This window comes from Sebastes fasciatus, chromosome 5, assembly GCF_043250625.1.
Source record: "Sebastes fasciatus isolate fSebFas1 chromosome 5, fSebFas1.pri, whole genome shotgun sequence".
NCBI lineage: Eukaryota > Metazoa > Chordata > Actinopteri > Perciformes > Sebastidae > Sebastes > Sebastes fasciatus.
Window position 1 is genome coordinate 10,254,954 of NC_133799.1, and position 24,961 is coordinate 10,279,914.

The 24,961-nt window shown below is 42.5% G+C and overlaps 1 protein-coding gene across 3 annotated transcripts in view; it reads left to right on the top strand.

Moving 5' to 3' along the window:
- syde2 (synapse defective 1, Rho GTPase, homolog 2 (C. elegans)) overlaps positions 1-17,036 on the top strand; it is a 51,955-nt gene extending 34,919 nt beyond the window's left edge. For 2 of the 3 annotated variants that reach the window (XR_012593883.1, XR_012593884.1), the window contains exons 6-9: positions 7,561-7,742; positions 8,413-8,644; positions 12,593-15,133; positions 15,177-17,036. Coding sequence is in view for 1 of the 3 variants with exons in the window: in XM_074634994.1 (XP_074491095.1) it covers positions 7,561-7,742; positions 8,413-8,644; positions 12,593-13,302 (1,124 nt within the window). In the remaining 2 variants the exon portion in view is untranslated. Of the gene's footprint in view, positions 1-7,560; positions 7,743-8,412; positions 8,645-12,592; positions 15,135-15,176 lie in introns of those variants that run through there. The other variant, XM_074634994.1, reaches the window with a different exon arrangement.
- Positions 17,037-24,961: the final 7,925 nt, after the last annotated feature.

A 24,961-nucleotide genomic window follows, 5' to 3' on the forward strand; every position in this document is an offset into this window, starting at 1 on the left:
TGCGGTGCGGAGTCAGACCAGAGGCTAATGAGCGAACAGCAAACGGATGAGCTAAGAGGGCTGGCGTGTCACACGGCTAATTTAAACGCGGAGGTAGTGAAAGGGATTACCCAGAGATCAGAGTTCAATCCAAAGCTTGCAAAACATGCTCGGTGCGCGGCCCTCCGTTGTTTCAAATCACAATTCACTCAAAAGAACCAGAGAGGTGTTATCAACACGAGCAACATGCTGTTGGAAATCAGGACAAACCATATTATCTTCAGCAGTTTGTGTTCAGTAAATACTCCTTCTGCTCTTGCGGTTAATCTGTTCATGTGTGACATGTGTTTAGAAGGCGGTCATAGAAAGAGTGTGTGTTGCTGTAGAGCAGCTCCAGTATGTTGGGTGATGTGGAGGTGGACCAAAAGGATTCATAACCTCCATCAACTCCAGGGTCCTGGGTCAATTCACTCGACTTTGTTTTAAATATGTACTGTAAGAAAGTGTTGTTACTTTTTCCTAACTACTTTAATTTACACTGTATCTATCAAATAACCAAACACCGGCTCTAGCGAGAGACTTTCATGTTTTTACGTTACCCGAAGGCCACCGTAGTTCTCAGACACGTTTGTGAAACGGCGTTATCGTGAACCACAGAATGCAAAACCGAGCTAGCGCCGTCTGACTTCCGTTGCTCCTAAAGTAGTGTTATTATGGTAAGGATGACCTCTGAGCGAGGTGAACGGCGTTACCACGGTTTTGTACTCGGCGGCTCACGTTAACGCAGTGTTTGAAAGGGAGGAGTGAGCGGAGGGGTACTCAGTTGGCTGTAATCTGCAACCACACCACCAGATACCGCCAAATCCTACACACTATCCCTTTAATCCGATAAGCGAGCTAGAGGAATTAGAGCAAGCATCTAAACTCATCATCGTGAGTCCAGCACATAACCACTCGTAAAACCACAACTTGTCTTTTTTTACTTTCATTTTTTGAACAGGATTAAACAAAAAAGATATAACGTGTTAATTAGCGAGCTTAAGAGATGCTGGTAGGTGCATTTTTTTCACCTTTTGTCAGAGCTAGGCTAGCTGTTTCCTCATTTCCAGTCTTTATGTTAAGATAAGAAAACCGGCTGATGGCGGTAGCTTCATACTTACTATATGAGAGTGGTATTGATTTCCCATCCAACTCACTCGTCAGTATTTCCCAAAATGTTGAACTATTTCATTAGATAGATATTTAAAGTTCATCTTGATTTCAGTCACTTCATTTTAAACTCAGTATTCCCATGTTTCCCTTATTAATACTGCAGGAGAAGAAGCTTAATTGGCGCAGGACTTTTGTGCTTTTAGACAGTTTAGACAGTCTCAGTAGCCCTTTGTGTTGTTTAAATAGTTTAAATAGTTCAGTTATTCAAAATATCAGATGATGTTTTTCTACCCGGTAAGAGAGGCTTCACTCAGTAGTCTGGAGTGGTAATGGAGGTCAGTCAGTAAAATCTTATGGGCTGTTTGGCAGCTTAGTTTATGACATCAGCAGTGCCAAGTGAGACTTAACATAAGCAGAGTGTAACCTCAAAATGAAACTTTTAGACTTCACCTACCTCCTTACAGATTACCCTGGTTGGATAAATCAAAATACACAATGAATCAGTGTGTAAAAAGTTTAGTTTTAGAGGAGACTGACTGTAGCGACCTTAACTAATGATTAAGCCCTCAGCTCAACCTGTGTTGTGTGGAAACAAAGCTTCTGAAGTGATCCAATGATGGGAAACTTCTGTCCTCAGAAAATGAAAGCAGTGTGTCCCAAGCCCGGCTGGTTGACAGCTCAGCACAGTTATTGATCCTGGTCTTTTAATTTGCCATGCCTGACTCGTGTTTTCCATAGCCTACTTCCCTACTTTGCCCCCCTACCCCACCCTCGGCAGTACACCAGTGAAGACATGGAAAGTCATTAACAAGTGCCCCCTTTGTTGCCGAACAAACACAGATGGTATTTGGCTCACGCATGGGGGATTAGCTGAACCCTGGGCCGGCCGGGGAAGCAGGCAACCGCTTTACAAAGAGCTGCAGGCCTGTGTGGGTGTCAGAAAATATCTTAAACTGCAAGGCCGGGAATCATAAAGACGTATTTCTGATGATTCCACATGTAGCATGAGAGCACCACTGTTTCCAGATTTAGCAATGGGGTTTGCTCATTTGGGGTTTTGGGGGAATACAGAAAAAGTGTAAAGCTTTACCGTGCCACAGGACGAGGCAGCGACACGCACACACATCTCCTCTGGCCCCCCCTAGTGCTGTGGGGGCGTGCAGGACAGCAGGGAGGGGGCAAGACGGAGAACAAACCCCCATTTGTTCTCCGGGGCGAGGCGTTGACTGCAGCACTGACAAGAGGAGTGACCTTCCGCTTTGTTTGAACAAGAGGTCAAAGGTAGAGCCGTGCCCCAGTGCATTGTGTGCCTTGTAGTGTTTGGTGGCACATTTGGAACATTGAACGTCTGAATTGATTAGAAGACAAAAAAAACATTTACATCTAAATAGTTTTAGGCTGCTATCATCTGTAGCTTTAATTGCATGTTTTGAAGGTTCATTTGTCTTCATCGCTGAGCTGCCTTTTCACTGCAGGACTCATTTTAACGGTTTGGTGTTAATCAGCCATACGTGTGGGTGGAGATATATGTATATGTAGGGCTTATCTCTGAGCCAAACAACAAACAGTTTAAACGTGAGAGAGCAGACACTCAGCGTGTGCTTGTTGTCAGCTTGGCTGTGAAGGAAAGTGAAGCACCTGCAGGGGAAACACACCTGTTCACCCCTGAGCCCTTGTGTGTGTGTATATGTGTGCTAGGGGCTAAGACACTAAAGTAAACACTAGCACTGACTCATAGCAGGCTAATGATTTACCTGAAGGGCTGTATTCCCCTCACTTCAGACAAACACAAGCACATGTGCACAAGGTTTTACTGACATGGTGTATTTTTTAAAGTCATTGAAATGGAAAGAGCCTAAACACGTAGTCAGTCATATATTGCATGCGAGGCATATGAAGAGGACGTTTTGTTTCATGAAGCAGCGCTAACGTAAAAACAGTCGTGCTGTTGTTGTGTCTAGATGATCCGCCTCACAGCACAGCGAAGGTCAGAGGGTCCACCATGCGTGAGTTTCCATTTTAGGCACAAATAAATAACTAATCAAGTGGCAACTCTCTGCATTTTGTTTTGCCCACTCGCTCGACAAAAAAAAACGCCTTGCTTTGCAGAGATAAGGGTGAAAACACACGGCTCGTTTTTGCTTCAAGGCAGTCTGTGTTTTTCCTGCGATGAAAACAAGCAGATTATTATTATCTCAGTTGAGTCTCAGTAAAGATTGACAACGGGAAGCCGGAGGATGTTCACAAAGCATTTCTGTGTAATCTGATTTGGAAATCAGCGTGTCTAGATGAGCGTTAAGGAGAGAGCATGTATCTTGTGTTTGTGTGTCCTTATCGTATTCTGCTCGTAGCAGATTGTTTCATACCGAACCCGATGAAGAGAAATGATAACTGATGTGAATAAAAAACAAACATGGAAACACGTCGCCACAGATCAGCTATTCGCTGGCTCAGAGCGCGCAGGGGACACGTTCAATACGATTTTATGAAGTTTTAAGTGCATGTTTGCCTGAAGCCATGTTAAAATCTGACCCTGCTGACTTCTAGCTGTCACTGTGTTGGTTTACCTGAGATGGGAGGGCGGACGTGGAGCGCCGCTAGTGTGCTTGTTTGGGTATGAGTTGTTTTTCCTCAGAGCCACTACTGCCTGCCTCAGGAATGCACAATATCTCTCTCTCTGTATCTCTATGTGTGTATGTGTGTGTGTGTGTGTGTGTGTGTGTGTGTGTGTGTGTGTGTGTCAGGACGTGTTGAATGTCGAGTTCAGAGGAAAGAGTTGCGGAACAAAGTTGCTGTTTTTTTTCTGTTAAGATGGTAGCTGGCACAAACAGTACATTATTTATTATTTACCTTTTTTCAAGTATTTACTATGTTTGTATAGAGGCAGATTCACAGCTTTGAATAATCATCAAAAGTTCCTTAGGTGTGTGAGGTGACACGGAGAGGCAACTGTTGGTTTTAAACAACAATGACGGCTCCTGAAGAGATTAGATGCTGCAGTAGCATCAGTTATATCAGAACTGGAAAGAATTTCTTCATTGAAAGAAGAGCAAAGAACGCTACCGAAGGGTTTTCTCGATGAAAAAGATGTTTTCGCCCTTCTCCCGACTGGCTTCGGCAAGAGTTTGATTGAGAGATAGTTCATCTAATCATCTGCCTAGTATTTTTTGGAAGTGCCTGCCCTTTTCCAAACAGTTTCTAATGACGGTTTCTTAGATGGTTCTGTGTAACAAACCATCTGACAGGGTTAGGCTACTAGAGACCATGGATATCTGTCCCAGTTTCATGGCAATCCATCCAGCAGAAATTTCACTAAAAGTCCTAATAAGACCCCTGATAACCTGCGACCGAGTTCATGATCTTCAAAAACTGTTTCAAGTCACATTAAATGATCCCAGCTATGATCTATTTTGACTTCTGTGGAAATATACTTAAATACAAGTGAAGTAGTCTGAACTACCTTTTGACACCTCAAAAGAAATAAGTGATGACGATTCATCCATTCACGATTATTTCTATTATTTATACCTGTTGAATTTATTGTAAAATATGTTGTTGCATTATGATTGAAGAGGGGTTTTATCAGTAAATGTAACACTTAAAGTTTAGAGTGGATTATTCCCCCGATGAGTGTTTGTTTGTGTTGAATGTCGCAGTGCAGATACTGAACCTGATGCTAATCTGAGACTAAACACTGAACTGAATTTAGATCCTTCTCTCACTCTATAATACGATATTCAAAAGCTCTTATGCCCATGCAGCAGTCAGAAAGGAAATTTAAGTGTCATCACCTAAAAAACCTAATTCAAAGTTTCATTTTAAAACATTCTTCTGTCCACTTTATTAGATTAATGTGTGATGGACCCACAATGCCAGTTAGGAATAGACTGCTAAACTTTAAGCCTCCCTTAAAGAGCAGAGTGGGGACTTACTGGGATTAAAAATGAGCGTGTTAAATTGTGCCCTCCGTTGTCCTTACTGGGCCTAAAGGGATGTCAGCAGATTTACAGTGAATCTTGTTGTAGTTTACTGTAAATAGAAGGCAAGAGGTAAAACACCTCGGGTGTAACCGGCGATGTAGACGTGGTAAAGTAGGAGCTCCTATTTACAGCATCCTAATCAGAATCAGTTGCATAAGATCAAGGGGTTGTGTCACTCACTACTTTGGGAATCCCTACAAACTGGACGGTGCTTGACATGGATATATATCATACAAAGATCCCAGTTTGTAGTGAGCCAATAAGAAAACCACCAAAACAATGCAACAATCTACGACACAAAAGCTACTCAGCTCAGAACACGCATTGCACTAAAATCTAAATATTCATATTTCACCATGGCATAAATCAACAGCGTGGATGCATCATAATGTTTGTGCCAGACTTAATCCACAATTGAGCGAAGCAAATATTGCACAGAAACAAAAGGAAGAATCAGAAATGAGCCTCTGCAGGAGAGCAGTGAAACAGTCTCTGCAGCATCACAGCACACTGATCGTGTCAAATACACAAAACCTGAACAGTGCCAAGACATTATATGACAAAACGTGTTGGCACAAGTGCTTGTTGTAGAAAAGCAGCAATCTGGGTCGTCACGGTCCAAAGGTGTGGAAAGCAAGGGACAGGAAATCTCTTATTCTGTGCATGTTTGAGGCTAACAGCTGATGAGATAAGTGACAAAAACACAACGTTGTGGAACACCAGCAGCCATAGCAGTATGACTTTTCCTCAACAAAGCCATCTTGAAGCGACATGACTGGACTGAAGGCAGGTGAGCTTGCTTATGAGATGTTGTTCAAGCATCAGCAGCAAGAGTCTGCAGCAGCAGCAGCATTGCAGAACAAAACTGCAAGGGATGCGTTGGCTATATGGTGCAGTGTGCATGTATGGATTCAGTGTGGGTTTATTGATATATGTTGAGTTAAGTGTTTAACATTTGATTGCAGCAGCACAACACTAGTTATCTGCTTTCACTAGCTCACAGGTGTCACTCCGTTTGTAGCTCACTTTCTGGCATAAATGGCAAAGGTTAAAGGTACAGTGTTTGCAGATTGCAACCAACTGAGTACCCCTCCGCTCACCCCTCCCTTCCCAAGACTGCAGTAACATAATAACACTACTTTTGGAAGTCGGTACCACAGTGGCCGACGGTGGTTTTACACTCTGCGGCACACGTTACCGCAGTCAGAAAGCTACAATGGCCTTCAGGTAACGTAAAAACATGAAAGTCTCACTAGAGTCAGTGATTGGTTTGTCCGTTCTGGGCTACTGTAGAACCATGGCGGACTCCGTGTAGAGGACCTGCTCCCTATGTAGATATGAAGGGCTCATTCTAAACTAACGACAATGCAACAATTCTTATTTTCAGGTGATTATACACTGATGAAAACATAGTTATGAATATTATATTCTATTTCTGCTAATAGATCCCCTGAAATGTTACACACTGTTCCTTTAAAGTTGCCTTTGGGACAACAGAAAAGTATTGGTTAAGTATGTCGATTGCATTTCTAATTGGTTGGATCACCATTGTGCTTTAATTGCTGGTCATTTTAACATTGTAGTGACAGTTTCCCATAAGTCTTCTAAAAACATATTATATAGACCTTTTCATTGCCATTCTGTTGCTATGGCAACAACTTTGGTCCAAGTTTGCTCCCTGTCAGCTACTGCATTAACAAACATTGCAACAGGAAAATACAAAGGGCCCATTTAGAATATTTATATTGTCAAGTTTGAAAAGGTCCGTAGTGTTACTCTTTGTAGACATTTGTGTGTATTACTTTGGAGCATAACCAATATTGCTAATTACACAGACGGCCCCTAGCCGTCTGTGAAAACTGATACAGCTTCATGCAGCGAGCAGACACTCACCACAAAGAGCTGTCACACTGCCAAGATCCTTTCTTATTCCCGTATTTATTCTTTTTTTTCTCCCTCCTCCTTTGCCTTTGATGAAAAGACATGCCAGCGATATTTTAGGGGCTTAGTGGAGACAGACAGCGTGGGTTTCATGTTTTCCTGCAGCTTTTGTCTGAACTACAGGGGAGGCTGAAGTCACAGGTGTGAACGCACCGTCACAGACACCACTAGCCCCCACACCCCTGACACTTTTTGGCTGCCGAGTCCCATCCGACTCCAATCGAGCATCTCGGTAGACGCCACAGGAACCTCAATTTGCAGCCAAGAGAGTGTACTGGGTTCATCGGTGTAAAAGAGAGGCAAAATAAAAGCCTTTTGTTTCTAAATGACAGCACTTCATAAAGATATATTGTCAGTGATTTGTCAGGTATAAAAGCTGCGTGTGTGGGAAAACTGAATGACCCTCAGCTCTGCTGCAAAGAACTCATTTATTATTTATTATCCATTCATTATCTTGGCTGCAGCAGTTTTTCCTCACGCTTAATCCTCTTTCTCTCCAACTTCTCAGGAGTGCTGAAGGACTACCTGCGAGAGCTGCCCTGGCCTCTGATCACCAAGCAGCTGTACGAGGCGGTGTTGGAGTCCATGGCCACCAGGCCTCTGCGGATAGGAGCGGCGGGCTGCGAGAACGACCAGGCAGACACGGAACACACTGTCGGCCTGTTGGACAACCTGCCAGACGTGGAGCGGGTGAGGAAGACAAACCGTACCTCTCACAGTCATCGCAGTGCTAGAGTATTGTCACAGAGGTGGTTGTGAGAGGGATAATTGTGGCAAAGATAATGATGGTCATGATGATCACTACTGTTTAGTTTCTATTACGTAGGCTTTTACATCGGGGGATATTAGTGGTGGCACACAGTATACAAGCCGGTATCATTTTCTCCTACAGCTTTTCACTGTCATATAACTATTTTCAGATTAATCAGATATTACACACAATAAAATCTTTTTAAGGCAGATACCAATGTCAATATTTTAGAGTTTAAGAATCCTATAATGATATAAACACACAAAAATATCATTGACAAGTATTTTTAATGAGGATCCAATTTTGACCGAGAATAAACTGTGTAATGGTGACACTGTTTCTAACATATTTTTTCAGTACTGCAATGTCTTGTTACTTATCGGCTGACATATATACGGCATGCTGGTACTGATATATCTGCTTTGTTTGTTAAAAGTGAAATCTTTCTTCATTTCCAACATGAAATATAACATTTTATTGCTACAAATAGCTTGATGAAGTAGACTTTGCAGTGTAGCTCTGCTGCTGCTGCTGCCAATGGTACTACTACAACTACTAATCATAATAATAACATGTCTTATTTGTCCGTGTGTGTATGTGTGTCATCAGATGACACTGCAGAAGCTTCTCGACCACCTGAAGTTGGTAGCGTCCTGCCAGGAAGTGAACAAGATGACGTGTCAGAACCTGGCGGTGTGTTTCGGCCCCGTGCTGCTCAGCCAGCGTCAGGATGCGTCCTGCCACACCAACAGAGTCTTCATCGACTCCGAGGAGCTGGCCAGCGCGCTGCACTTCAAGAAACACATCGAAGTCCTCCACTACTTGCTGCAGCTCTGGCCTGGTGAGTCATTGTTGAATTTGTGATTGATTCACGCTAACAAGCTGTGGCCGTGTTCAGCTCGTGATTGGCTCGGGCGGGTGTGTGGGCGGGGCTTCGATACCGCGACTCCAGCCTCCCGATCACTACTGCGCGCAGACTCTGGCTCTAAATAACGTCAAAATCTCAAAATAGCAGCTCCCGTAGGCTATCCAGCTTCATTTTTGTACAGTGGGAGGAAGTGGAGACACATCATCCATCTATAGTCTATGGTCTGTATATACCGGCCTCTTGCCCTGCCTGCTCGAGGGTCTTGTACAGTCAGTGCCAGCTCTGCGGTTCAGCTCTACAAAGGGCTGTTAAAGGGCTGGGCTGCTTTGATCCTTGAGGTTTTTTCACCAGTGGCACAAGTACAGCTGATAGCCATCGGCTCAACCATCTGTTGGCTCCTCTGAGATGAAACTCTCCACTGAGTGCTTCATCATGGTAGACTGAGCCAATCACAGCCCAGCCAGTAAGCCCCAGTGTAAACCGAACTTTTGAGGCGTGGCGCCCCGTCTTAAGATAAATCACCGACCAAGGACAGAGACCCAGTACCAGCTTCGCTCACACACAGGTCATCTGTCTGCCTGCACAGCTGTTCTCTGCCAGCTGCAGCTGTCTGCTCGTCGTGAGATATGAAGGGACCCAAAGATTATTCAGGAGAGAGTCGCGAAGGATGGGAAAGAGCTGCAGGCGGGGAGGAAATTTGTATCGGTCACAGCTACTAATTTGATATTTCTCAACCTTAAGCGTTTCAATTCTTTAATATCATGTGCTCACCGCGTCTCTAATCAATGTGTGAGCCATTCAGTGGCTGCTGTGGTGCAGTTAAAGTCTCAGCTACTGTGGAAAATTAAACAAAACATTGAGCACAAAATTGACCACTGCCAACACACAAGTTGAAAAGATAAGACCCTGTGAATAGAATACAATAGAAAATACTTTATTGTCTGCTTTTTGCATACAAAAAGCAGAAATTTATCTTTGGTTTGCACGTGCAAAAACTGCTATTACAGCATTAAATCACATCATATCACATCCAGACAGGACACTTTAAAACACATTGACATAAAACACAATACGCCAATAGAAGCTACATTAAAAAGGAGCACCTGGTACCAGGACTGAATCAAGGTTTAATAAATGGATATAAAATGCTGTGTGCTGAGGTATCAGGCTGGCTTCAGAAAGTGTCTGTTTTCACAGATTAAGATACTTTATGGCAACACGACGAAGATCCATTACTGCTATTATAGGATATAATCGTATTACTGCAGTAGTTGTCGGTTTGCCTGTTGTGTTCCTCTGTTGGTTATTAACATTTTTATAAACCCTTGAGGTGATGAGACTGTTTGAAAATCCATTTAAATAGGTCATCAATCCAAAACTAAGCCTGTTTACTGCATCTTCATTGAAAGAAAGCACACATTTTTCAAAATTCACATGCATGTGTTCCTCCTAGCACCAATTTGGACAGACTTTATCCCGGAGCGATTCAAATCCTCAGCACTCTTCCCTGGAACCTGCAGCTTTAGCTAGATCTGTTTACTGATGTCTGAAGAACTGACCCTGTGTCTGGACTGGCCTTTTAAATTTAAACACATCCTCCGACTCCCACGTTGAAACACTTTTGTGTAAACTGCTGAAGTGGAGCACCCTCCACAGAAACACACAGAGAGGGAAACAGCAACTGAATAAGTCAGCATTTGTGAATCCCATAATTGCTGGTAGTCTGGTGAAGTACAAGTGGAGTTTCAAAAGGAGGGAGATGAGGTCAAGTGCTCTGTAGAATAGTTTTTAATCATCAGTAGTAGCCTGCACTTGTTCTGCACTCCTGTCTGCAGCTGATGTCACCCAGCTAGTACCTATATAATAATGACCTGTAATAACCTTGACAAACCGTTAAGTTCAAGCCTCTGTTTACACCCTCAGTGACATCTCCATTCTGCCCACTTCCCCCCAACTCAGAGCGCAGGACGCCTGGACTATAATTAAAGACATTCCAGGCTTAACCTTAGGCCCTCGGCCCCCGAAGCTTCAACCTAACATTTCACAATCATTATGGGATATTTTCAGCCGCCTCTTCACGCCTCTCACACGCACATACCCGACCCTCCGAGGCATTGTTGCTCACGCCTCAAGTGTGCATGTCTTTGGGCTAAGTGCAAGGGCATCTGACGCTATAGCGGTGACACTATTCACAGGTAGTGTGAGAGAGAGCATGATGTGTGTTGGAAGAGGCCGAGGGGGTGTTGTGTGTTTCGGTGTGAATTATGGAGTTTGCCAACTGTATGTGTGAGTAGATGGTTAGACAGACAGAAGAGGAGAATGTCTGTCTCTGTGTGCATTTGTTCATATTACGCTCTTGTTATTGTGCTTGTGTGCAGGGATATAAAGGAGATCAGCATAAGGAGCAGTGGTTTTGTCTGCTTCCTGCCTTCATTTCCTCTGTTGACAGCTAATAACGTAAATCGTGTCATCAGTGAATCATGTCTGAAAAATTAAATAACACGTTGCCTCTTAAAGGAGGATAATTTCTGTTTGTTTTAGGTGATAATTGGTTGAGACTTTAGCCTCAGGAGAGTAGCAAGGCATGCATCCACTGCACATAAATACTGCATCAGCAACTGCCACTCCTGATGAATGAACCGGAGTCAACATGGTTCATAAGTCATCATTTATTGTAAAGATAATATTTGAAACCTCTTTCATACCCATCTAGACTAAATCCAGTTCAGTTTTGTTTATATTTTACCTCTTGTATAGCCATACCTTTTAACACTTTTTCTGTGTTTTGTTCCTCTCCGATCCAGTAAGGGAGAGCTAGCGGTGTCAACAAAGTGTAGGTACACAGAGATAAAGACAGACAGGTAACCGGACTGTGCTGGTTGTGTTGGAGTGCTCGCTGTTCCCTTTTGGTGGGCACAGTCGGATGATTCTTTCATAATGTCCAAACAGGGTTTCACTTTAGTTAATTTTTAAGTTTGGTTTAGTCAACAGTTGATAACAAATAGGACAGAAGGATGGCATCAAAGTCACAGTGTGTGTGTGCATGTGTTTGTCTGACTTTGAGCACAGTGTGGCATGTTCAGATTATTTTGGCAGGGCAGATATCAGGGCTCCCACGACTCATGTTGCTGGTTTATCCAGATGTTTTTGTTACCCAGATAGAACTTCATTCAGATAAACCTGTGGTCTCAGTTGTGTTATAAAAAAGGCTTGTTGTTTTCAAGGCATGTTTTTTGACCATGAAGTTATCAAAGGGGGACTTGTAACACCTAATGGGTCAGTTCATACAAATTACAAACAAATTGTACTTTGTCACTTACTGTACTTCAAGTGACATCTTGCTCTGCAGATAGTTTTGTGTTTGTGGCACTCAAAGCATTGAAAAATTAAAATAAAAAAAAACTTCCGCAGCACTTTGACTGCCCATAAACAAAACTCTGTTTTCACTGGAACTACTTTCTACCGAAAAAATAGTCCCTATAAAAATTGGGGATGGTGGTAGAAATCTCAGAGACTGATATCTCAAAACCTGGGCAGATAAAACCAAAAAAACATCTGCATGGCTAGAGATTTGTTATTCTTGTAATTTGGGTGAACTAACCCTTCAAATAAATATTTTGTCATTTTGGGAAATATTCTTTCCAAAGATAAACAAAATCCACTCACTGTAATAAAACCTCTTGCCGTCTCCCCCTGTTCACACTCGTTATGCGAAGCTAAGCTAACCAGCTGCTGGCTGAAGCTTCATATTTACCGTACAGAGTGGTTTTGATCTTCTCATTTAACTCCAGGCAAGAAATCAAATAAGCGTATTTCCCAAAATGTGGAACCATTCCTTAAAGGATATGAGTTCAAATGGCCTCTATAAGCGTGATTAACTCGGCCTGTCTTTTTGTCTCTCTTCTTGTCTTGCTCCTCCAGTTGTGGACCCAACTGGCCGGTCCTCCTCGCAGCCCTATGCGGCCTCTTCGGCTCCGGCCTCATCTGACCTGCTGTCAGCTCCTCCTCTACGGCGGAGAAAAGAGCGCCCCCAGGTCCTGAACCTCTCCGAAGCGGAGATGGCGGGCGTCCTGCGGCCCAAACCGGGACGCTTGGACAGCCCCAGCAACCGCTACGCCGGCGACTGGAGCGGCTGCGGCGAGAGCTATTTCCCTTGTGAGTTTCTGCCGCCTGCCAACAAAGAGGAGGCGGACTATGACGACGTGCCCTCGGAGGATACGGAAGCAGCCGAGGAGGCGCAGGAGAAGCCTGAGGACGCAGAGGAAGATGAAGAGCAGATGGTCACGAGCCCTGCGTCTGATCCTGCTGAGCAGGAGCAGCCTCAGAGAGACGAGGAGTTGGTGAAGGAGGAGGAAAAGGAGGAAGAGGAGGAGGAGGAGAAGCAAGTAGAGAGTGATAGTTCAGGCAATGGGCAGCCGTTAGAGGACAAGGAGGAGGAGAGGGTGTGCGATCACATCCTGCCGCCTCGTCTGCCCAAAGAGCACACCTACCAGGCATACATGAAGATCCAGGATATCAGCCCCGTGCTGAGCAACAGGGTCAACCTGAAAGACCTGCAGGAGAGCATCGACACTCTGATAGGAAACCTGGAGAGAGAGCTCAACAAGAACAAGCTCAACGTCGGATACTGACTCCTACTACACAGTGACACTCACACACACACACATATCCACTCACGCACTCATAAAGACTGATGGGGTTTGGAGAAGACCTTCTTTACCGATCAAGGTGCTTCAGGATACAGCCACAGTGTTTCCATGGAGACCCTGTGATGTTGGCGCGGTGCTGCTGTAAAAAAAAACCTTAAAGGATGAGATGAGAAGAAATGCAACGGGGCACTTCCGGCGTTTGTACCTTACCCATAGACATTCCGTTATGTTTTTATTCTCCTTTGATTTTGTCGACTGTCTTACTTTTGTGTTGTTGGTTTGTTTCAGTCCGGTTCTGTGTTCCATGTTGTTATTGTTGCTTCTCTTCTTATTAGAAGAACCCATTGACCCCTCAGGGGTTTAAAAGGTGCCTTAATTGTGTGAAGGTGGTACGTCAAGAGGAAAATCCACCCTGAAATGAAATGCATTCCCTCGTGTGATCTTGATACTGTTGACAACCCAACAGGATGACATCTATGATGTTATGAAGAGTTGTTTTTACATCCAAAAAGGCTGCGTTGTATTGTGTTTTTTAGCAGGTACGAATCCACCCTGAATACTATGGGGCTCTACCCATGCAAGCCTTTAAGCGGTGATACTGATGCTGACATTTGTTGAGCAAAGTTACTGATAGACACTTTTTTAAATTGACCCTTTTCATACCAAAACATCCCAGCGCTTCCAGAGTTTCCCTGCTAAATATTTAGTTGGCAGGCTTCTGAAGCAGCACTTGGACATTGGACACTTCCACATCTATGCAGTGGTAGGAAAAAATCTGGGATGGATTAGGCCTTTCAATTAAGAATTGGTCTCCAACAAAAATATGTAATTAGGTAATTAGATTAATAGAGAATGTGCAAAGAAGCCAGGCCATCCATCACTTTTGGCGGTGGAAGAAATATGTTCCGATGTTTTATTGAACCCTGCTGTTATTGACCAGAACATTATAGTCTCTAATGCCAAAATGGAAAAATCTGAGAGCAAGTAAACACCGTGTTCAGTAATGCAAAACCAAGATCATAGGAGGAACCTGTGTACATTCTGTTTGAGGGTGGATTTCCTCTTTTTAAGGCAGCAGAGAGCTTTTCTATTGAGGTATGAAACACTAAATGTTGTACAACAATAATGCACTTATGAGGCAGGCAGTAGTGTAGATTGTCATTATAGCTCACGCAGTAAATAATACAGACTGTGGACTGAGTTGTGTGGAGAAACAGCCGCCACTGAAAACCTCCTCTTAAAGATAAATATGAAAGAATATGGCTTGATATTTATTTACGTTCTGCATTGTGCGAGATGTTTTAGACACCCATGTACAGGCATACAATAAAACTCTTATCTCTGTTCACTGAAAGCTGTAGGCTACAGTAGGGATGTGTGTTTCATCTTAAAGCAGGCAACTAAAAACAGAGAAAATGTGTTTCATGTGGCATCATATTCACTTTAGGCTGAAGAGAATAGTCCAACATTTTGGGAAATTTGCTTATTCGCTTTCTTGCCGAGAGTTAGACGAGAAGATTGATACCACTCTCGTGTCTGTATGCTAGATAATAAGCTAGAACTAGAAGATCATTATTTTAGTTTAGCTTAGCTTAAAGACTGGAAGCAGGGGGAAACAGCTAGCCTGGCTCTGTCCAAAGGTTCAATAAGTAACAAGTTACTAGCACCTAAAACCAACCCTGTCTCCTTCAAAATTACATTCCCATACAACTAAGCTGCATTCTCAATTACGTTTTGAGGGAAATGTATTTTCTCCCAGATTACGTTCTCAGTTTTAAACAGATATAACATGTGGTTAACGTTGTAAATCGCAGTTTTAAACAGATATAACATGTGGTTAACGTTGTAAATTGAAGCAAAACAAAACAAAAAATGCAACAGAACTACATTGTTAGGTTTAGTAAATCATTACAAACGTATTTGTGATACGTCAAAAACAAAACGTAATGCAAATGTAATTCACAATGCAGTTTCGTTGCATGGGAATGTCATTTTTAGGATAGGGCTGCTAAAATTAACACATTACATCTTGTTAGTTTAATCCGTGCGTTTGTGTCTTTATGCTCTGCTAAGATTAGCTAAATTATCAATCTTCTACCTCTCTGCAAAAAGACCAAATAAGCTCAAGATGTGTAACTATTCCTTTAAACACCACCAACCAGTCACCTTTCTGCTTCTCCCAGCTTTTTGACATAACAGTGAATAATAGACACGGCCGAAATGTGAAGCACAATTTTTTCAGAGCAGCGGTGGAAACTTGTCAGCGGAGGGCTTCGGTTAGTACGACTTATAGCTAGCTGCCTAAATCGACAAAGGACGTTTTCAGCAATCCAGGGATTCAGAATGATCAGTATTTAACCTATATGTATATGTATATAATTATATAAATGTATTTGGAGTATATTATTTTTACAGCTTCTATTTCAATGGCGTATTTAAATACTTCTGATGACCTCGTATAGTGTTGTAGTAATAGTCGCTTCTCCTCCCCCTCGAGCTACCTGTACACATCTTAATGTGCTGGACTAATGGTACAACTTTAGCTGTAAAATATATGATAAAATCGTGCTCTTGCAAGAAAAAAGTGATATTTTTTATTGTATTGTGTATATATTTGACATTGTTCCGTGTCTCTGGTGGACTAAGCTGTGTTCATGATTATTGGTGTTGTTGTTTTTTAAAGGTACTGAACGTTGCATGGTCAAAAGCTTTACTGACATAAACAAGGCTCTTTCTCATCTGCCTTTGTATTTGATATTTATGTGTAAAAAGACTTATTTTGTAATGTATGCTCGTTTGTTCGTCACCCTGTTCCTCCAATAGACAGATGACTGCACTGGTCAAGCTTTTTCTCCAGAGGACTTAAAGACAGACAGTTTTTCAGTTTGGTACACTTCAAAATTGTTTGTTGTTTTTCTCTATAAATATACAGTATATTCACAATTATCTCAGAATATGGCCATTTTATTTCCACTACCAAACATTTGTATCTCAATTTGTCATCTACAGTCTTGTTTTTAATTTTATTTTTTTCTTAAAGGTGCTAAATGTGAGATTGGGAGCATTTCTATTGCCGCCGCACAGCTCTCAACATGGCGAAGTAGAGTTTGCATTTTTATTTATATATTTTCCATTTTATTTTTTCACCGTCGTTCCACACCCCCATCCTCCAGCATGGTATCTGTTCACAGTCCTGCTGCTTCCTGGTGGTGAAGCTGCTGTCAGTCTGAGCAGGTCGGGTGAAAGTGAGTTTCAGCAGGGTTCCTTTCAAACCATCTGTCTGACCGGGCAACACAAAAACAACCAGGGTCTCAGTTACAGTATACAAAACAGCGTAAAGAGCATCATCTGCAGTTTCATGTCATTTAGATCGTTTTTTTTTGTTTTTAAATAGGATCAGCATCTTAGAATAGATGCTGATTTCTGCCTGCAAACACTTAAAAGATACAATTTGACTGAGATGTTTGAGTGGTGCTCAAAGAAGTCGTTTTTCCACATTAAGTACTCTCTTCCAGTCTGTTTTAGCATCCTCTCGCCTCTCTTTCACAGAATATATCAGCAAACACCTGCATGTTTAGAGCTTTCTGTCTTGTCCTCTTTGTCCTTTGGAGGGAAAATGTCACACGGAAAGCATCACTAAAACACAAAACAGAAAAGTGCTTTGTATTGATCCTGAGAAATGTATGGTCATAATAAAGTATATTATTTTACGTTCAGACGTGGACTACGAGTCGTTTTTTGGCAGATATACAAAGTCCATCATTGGATTCAGGCATAATCTGCCAAAGATGTAATTGAGCTTTCATCTCATCTCAACTTTCCTCATTTTTACTACATTAATAGTATATTTCCCACCACACAGTCAACATTTAAGTTGCAATATCACCTTGAATGAGCAGAATTAAACACTCACTTGACCTAAAGCTTGCCAAACACTGGAACAGGATTTCACAGATCTGATTATGCAGCTGTCGAAACAAAGAAAAAACAGTTCTGTGCTAAAAAAATACTGAAATATCTTAGTCTGCACAGTCAGAATATGTTAACATATTCTCACTCCTACACACAGACAAGCCTGGAATTCATTCGTAAATAACTTTGCTCTGATCATCTTTTATAAAAACACATCACTCTTGTTTAAATGACTCCACATTGCAGCCGCACTTTCCCAAATCACCATCTTTGTTTGATTGAAGACCTTTGGGAAAATCTGACCTTATAGCTTCAGGAAACTGGACTCTGTTATTTTTGTAGATTCATCTCTTTGCTGTGGGAGCATTGTAACCCAGCCTCAGCAGAGAACAGATAAATAAGTCGGGGAATTGCCCTTGCTGGCTTGTGGGAATCTCCCAGAACGACTTCCAGCTTCAGGGACATTCCCAGGATGCAGCTGCATTTAGCCGTCCAGTAAAATCCACTGCTGGAAGGCTGCACTTTCACTGTGGCTTCAAAAAACACATTACCAGGAGCACTTGTGAGATAATTAACCTAAACTTAGAACGATGTGTGTACCACAGGTAGACTCCAAAGCAGTGTACTGAAACTGTTGTTTTTTACAAAATCAGATCTAAAATAAGGACCTTGAAAACTCGGCTCCAGCTGAGGTGATACATATCTCTGGCAGCTAGCATGAGAAGTCAGAGCAGCCGCGGGCCTTTCACCACTAAATGGTTTTAAGCTTTGTTTGATGTCACTACTGTAGGTTCATATCACACATTTTAATGGCTGCCTTGAACAGGTATGAGAAAGCTCTAGGGTACAGAATGTACACATACCTGTCTGCGCCCTGAAGCCCTGTTTTATATCCCCACTGAAGTCAAGGAAAAAAACATCTACCGGCATTAAACCCTCGTAAACACTCACACTGGAATTTTGTGGAGGTGGAGACAAATATTTAAGTGACAGTTTCAAAATGTATATAATTTTAAACACAGAGAATAACATCCCCTGTCAGTCTTTCACCATGAAAAAGGATTCACTCTACACTGTAAAAAAACAAAACAGTTTTTTTACAGTTTTTTTCAAGAAATTTAAATTTTTTTGTCTGTATTTCAAAATGACAGAAATAAATGTAAAAAATACATGTTTCATTTGTGATTTATATGTAAATGGTCTTAGATTTACAGAATTATCTGTATTTAAGCTTTTCTTGATCATTTTTAAAGATAATTATTCTGTTTTTTAGATGTTTATGACTCTATTTTAACAATTCATTTATGTTAGAAGAAAAGGATTTCATGGAATTCTAAAAATATTTCTTGTAAAAATAGAGAGTTAATGTAAATTTGGGCTTTTACAATGTAAAATTACATGTTTCATTTGTGATTTATATGTAAATGGTCTTAGATTTACAGTGTATGACTATTCTAACAATAAATATATGTTAAAAGTAAAATATTTCTTGTAAAATGACAGTGATAAAGGCTAATTAGTTTATTTGTGTTAATTAACTGACAGTATTTTTCCGTTTTTTAACAGACATTTTCTGGCGCCCCTGCTGCCGGAAAATTTCCGTTATTTTACACTTTTTTTTTTTACAGTGTATATGTAATATTTATTTCTAAATTCCATCTTTAAACATCTGGGAAAAAGGGCTCAGACTCAGGTGCCTATTTTAAAAGTCCTTCATCCGTGTTTGACTTGCAAAGCAGTTCTCTCAGGCCCAATAAAAGCAAGAGTGAAATCCCATATGAGGACAGAGGTAGACATAATAACAACGGGGCCTGTTTGGATTGGTCAGGGTCGCCACTTGATATCAGGCTCAGTCTGTCTGGAGTGAACTGAACTAAACTTTTGTTCATTTCTAATTTGGGAGAGATATGGGTGTCTTCAGGTAAACATCCTTGACAGCCACCTGCATGTGAAACCAGACCTTTTCCTTCTTCTTCGCTCCCCTGTTCCCTTAATCTCTGCTGACCTTTTGAGTATCATGGCTGCAAGTCAACCGGCCAACCACAAAAACACACGCTCTTTGTTTCAGACTCTCTTTTTTTCTCAGTATAGTGTAGTGTTAACCGTGATGAGACGTCATAGCAGACATTTAATGTGACATTAAAGTAAAGCATTCATTCATTCATTATTCGTTACGGCTGTATGTGTTTGCTGTGCTGTTTTCCCTTTTCCCTCTCCAGTATCTCTGCCCAGGTGTGCTGCACTCCTCAACGACGTGCCTGCGTAAACCACATAACAATAGTGCATCTGTGACCTTTTGATTTAAGTTAGATTTTTATTTTTCTGACAAATGGCCACTACACATGGCTTGAGGTGCATAACAAGGATTACCACAGTGTACATGTCAGAAGGTACAAATTACAAAGTCACATTCAGCACGTTCAATCCTTTTATACGTCTTTCATTGGACGTATTCAGAGAGGCTCAGGTGGGTTAATGTTCTCCTATATATACTACCCATTATAAACATGGGCGAGCTAAGCCTGAGTAATTGCTGGGAACCTTTACGCCGTGACCCCGGGCACACATTCCATACATGCGGTGCCCTTCAATAGGAGCGCTATTAAACACATTTTACCAAGGTCTCAGTCTTTCTGATATGTTTTTTTGGGGGGTCTTTTGTTCCCCCTTACGGTCCGGCCCCCTGTACTTGGCAGCTCATCTGAAGGCCTCGGGGCAGATCTCTTGACGCACCGCTGACAGATCCGCCTGTTCTGGACCGCGGTGATGATGTGAGAGCAGACCAGAGGAGAGAGGGGGAGATGATGAGGAGAGAGGTGAAAGTGAAGAATGGAGGGAAGGAGAACACAGAGGAGCGGCGCTTCAGATCCTCAGGGGCCTGGCCTCACACAACGTAGGCCCTCTCCTCTATCCTCCCTGCCTCTTCCCTCCTCCACCTCTATTGCTCTGTCACTCAGGACTAGACTATTTCATTTTAATAAGGCTAATCCCTCCTAGAAGTAAGCTGCTCATCACCTCTCCCCCCCCTCCTGCTCCTCCAGACGAGAGCAATCTCCTTTCAGCGTGAGGACAGGATGAGGGTGAGGGCTTGCTCCGCTTGATAGGAGAGAAAAATGTGAAAGGTGAGACTGAAAAGAGGCCTTGACAGCAGCTGCGGTCGGGGCTCAATGAGAAGATTTTGGGCCTCCGTGGTTTGATAAACTCGCAGGTGGCGCACCTTTTGTAGTGATTCATCCTCCAAGCGGCCTGTAACATCATGCTGAAATGAGGCGCGGTGATAACTTTGTTCTTAGCAGAGGAAGTGGAGTGACACAGTTGGTATGTTAGTGTATGCTATCGCCTGCCTCCTGTCAGCAGAGCACTCTCCAGCTGTCAGTAGGAAAACTTAGTTTGCCTGCTGCTTGAGAAGTCTCCTCGATGCTGACTACTACAACGATTAGCCTCTTTTCTTAAAGGAATAGTTACACATTTTGGGGAAATATGCTTATTTACTCTCTTGCTGAGAATTAGATGAGAAGATCGATAACATTCGTATAGGATAAATATGAAGCTACAGCCAGCAGCCGGTTACATGGATGTATAATAAGACCTGGATACGGCGCCGCCGCTCAGCCTTGCTTCCGATATTTTCCAGTGGCTATATTACAAACAAAAAATCCGCAAAGGCCACCATTGAAAAAGAGATGTCTGTAAAACTGTTGACAGGACACCTCGAACTACAAACAAGGTTGATTATGATTCTTTCTATTCACAATGTTTGATCCATGGAGGTTTTATATTTGTAAAACTTTCCTCAAGTTGAGAAAAACTATTTAAACATCTGTGACGTCTTCACAAAGCAAAGTCTATGGGCCGAGCAGGAGCTTGTGGGCGGGGCATATTCAGTGGGCCGCATAACCTGGAAGTAAACCAGAACACTAGAAAACGTTTTTTGCAGTATGCACCGTATGCACCAGTCAAGCAATTCTCATTGGACTGAATAGGCTCTGTCCAAATCTGGCAAAATTCACCTACCAGCACTTCTAAAACTCATTAATTAACATGTTATTTAAACCATACAAAACCTGAAGTGTAAAAACGACACAGGGATTATATGTCGGACTATTTCCGACTTGGTTTCCTGAGTCCAGTCTTTGTGCAAAACTATCTGGTTGCTGGAGTAGTTTAAAATTTATCGCACAGATACGAGAGTGGTATCAAACTTCTCGCTAGAAAGCAAATGAGCACACATCCCAAAATGTGGAAAACAAAATCCATAGCAATGCTTTGGATTTATGTTTGAACTTCTTACACACAAATAGACTTTATTTCATGGAAGCAAAGTTATGTTTCACCATCTTTCAATCAGTGTCTGTTTGTCTGTTGTCACCTCTAATGATGACAGTAAGTTAAAAAAAGTTGAAGTTTGAAGTTTCCATAGGAAAAGCCTAAAGGGTTTTCCATATGTTTGCTCTGATGGACTGATGGTTTAGATGACAGATCCCACTCTTGAAGGGACTGCATCCTGGTCTGGGTTTATGCCAAGATACCGTATGAGAAACTTCTCAATGTGCACCTGAACCTGAATTCCTCCGGTAGAAATATTGTGGATTTTTCCCTCACTGAAGAGCCGTCTTTTGATGTGGATCAGGCGGAAGAGCATCAGTCGTTCATGCTGCCTGGCACAGCATGCGTCAGAGAGAATCTCCGGCCTGAAAGGAAGTCCTTACTCGGAATAATAACAAACTTTATTTTTGCACAAGAGCTTAAGAAGTACTTTACAAAAGAACATATAAACAAGGACAGTATAATATAAACTAAAGATTAAAGGTGGAAACATTCAAAAGAATGCACTACTAAATTGTGGTCAAAAATATAAAGAGACGTTGATACTGTAATGAGCATGAACGTTTTGAGATTGGAAACAGTAGTTTGACAAAATAGTCTTGACTCAAGGTTTAGTTACTAGCTTTTTCCAGAGCTCTCAACTGCTTATCGCAGTCTTCATCAGTAGATGGAGTTTGCTTTCTGAGTAAAAACATTATGTAAAGCAACAATCTCTTGAAAAAGCACACATCTATAGTACAGTTTGACAAAGAAATGTTGACTCAAGGTCTACTTGTTAGCTATATCTTTCCTGAGCTTTCCACCACATCTCATTGTTTTCATCATTGGATAGAACTTCCCAGAAGGCAAACTGCTGATGAACACTGTGAGATACTACTGATACCTCTAGAAAAGAAGCTAGCAAGTAGACCTTGAGTTGTTTATTTTTGTCAAACTGTACTTTTATAATTTGTATTCTTGACTGCACACAAGACATACACATGTCCCCTCTCTCTCTCTCTCTCTCTCTCTCTCTCTCTCACACACACACACACACACACGGACGATACGTTGGGTTAGGGCTGGTAAAAATGACAAGAATCCAAACTGTTGAGAGCTTTGAAATTAGAAAATGAAAAGGAGTCAAGAGGGAACATTCCACAGCAGCGCCCTGGTCACCTGATCTCTTATGAGGTCAAGGGTCAACTAATGAAACCTACCGACAGCCTCTCGGAGGTTTTAAAGAGAAACGGCTTTTACGGTTTACAGCGACAGAGCCTGACCATTTTTTAACTGTTGATAATTTTAGCAACTCAGCGGCTGCTCTGAGGTTAAAGGAAGGTGCTGAGGAAATGCTTTTTCAGACAAATTACTGTTTGTTTGTTTTTTTAACTAAATGCAAATATGTTGTTCTGATGGACAAGGAAAGAATTAGAAACATGTCTGATCCATAATTTTCTCAGAGGTAAACCACCTGTTCCTTCTCCTGCAACATCATGTGAGTGATGTTGTGTGTTTGTGTGACTCGTAACTCTCCGTCTGCAGCCTGGGGTTCAACTTGGATGTGTGAAATGTGCAGGGTGCCCCCATGTTGGGAGATTTAGGCAGCAGACCCTCGCTCCACCCCACCCCACCTAACATCCTCCGCAGCAGGAGCAGCTAAGAGGCCAGCCAGAACAATGCCAAGGCAATGGCTTAATTCGCCAGGCCAGATTTACAGCCCCTCCTGCCCAGCACCTGCTCACATTGTTTCCCAGGATTTGGCTTGAAAACTTTGAAGAATTGGTGATAAAAATTGGACAATCCATCCCAGACACCCCCTCTATTTCTTTTTATGTTTGGGAAATCTCTTGGATTTAGATGAAGAAATCAACTGAGGAAAATCTGACATCATGAATACCCTTCATTACCAGTGAGTGGGGGGGTCACTGGGTTTATGGCTGTGCAGTCATTGTCCGAAACATTAAAGAAGTGTGAGCGCTAAGCAGCGGAGCTTAACCTGCATGCGAACATCTCTGTGGAACCTCAAATGCCACGGGTGTTTACGTTGTATGCAAGCTTACTCAATTGCACAACATTCTTTGCATCAGCTATTACAATAATAACTAACCCAGCGAGGGTGAAGACACTCCCTGTGTGTGTGTGTGTGTTGGTTTGCAGAAGGCACATTCCTGAGCTGGCCTAGGAGAAAGTGAGAGGCTCCGCAGAGGAGAGAGGGACTGCAAAACAGAATTCCCAGAGAGGGTTTGAGGAGGGGACGACTGGAGAGCAGCAGAGGCCCCTTTTGTCACCCGGGCCTTGTTGGTGCCTCAGGGGCCATATGGACGCCTGTCTCTGTGCACCCTCACATCAGCCCATTCTTCACCCTCCACCACCACCCCTCCGCTCCGTGACAGGACCGTCCACGTGAATGAGTCATGGCCAGAGTGAAGTCAACCACAGCTCACTTCTCTTGAGGGGAATCAACTCTGTTTTCCATCCCTTCTTTCCTCATCACTCTCTCCTTCCCCCCTCTCACCCAACATTCAACCATTTGTGTTGCTGTTGCTCTCTCAATCCTCTCTATTTCCTTTTGAGGCATCTCAGACAGTGTGAAAACCTGGCAATAGACAGCTGCCCTATATTATGCAGTGACCCCCACCCCCCTTCCTCTGTCCCCTCCAGCCTCTTTTCTGGCAGGATACCGGCTGTCAGTTTGTGACTATAGGTTTGCTGGGCTGCTCTTGACCTGAGGTGGACCCAGCACTCTGAGGCGTCCTTATTTTATCCCCATGAAGGAGCGAAACTAATGGAGTCCAGAGAGCCGGAGAGGTTGCAAAACACTGCAAGGGAAACAGCATTCTCAGAAATGAAATTTCACTTAGGAAAACCTTTCCCTTGTGGTGAAAACTGAAATTAATGACACCACACTCTTTTTTGCTGCAGAGCTATACTTGTAGGTGTGAACAGCACTCTGCTGCTGCTGCCCTGTTCCTGTTGACACAGTTTCAAGGCCGCTTGTTCAGGTGCAGCCTGTTGCAATGTCAAAAACAGCCGAGTCTCACAGGTGATTGGACAGCAGCTAGTCAGCAGGTGATACTGACTTAAAAACAAACTGAAAAATAATAAGATAAGATAGGAATCCTCCCATTAGAATGACTGGATTCACATTAGGAAATTGTCAATGTAGCAGGCTGCTTCAAATCTACAGGTAACATGTGACTACTGTTTAGATCATGAAATCACAGCAGCATTGAGGGCAGCAGAGCAACATTACTATCATTCATGTGGAGTCATGATTGTGGCCACCTGGCCAATATTCTAACTCTGTTTTGGTCTCCACCTCCAACTCCTGAGGCAAATATGTGTCTCTTTAGCTGATAAATGCTCCACTATGTTCACCAGCTAGTTGCTAACTTTGTCTGTCAGCCAATTGGTGCTGAGC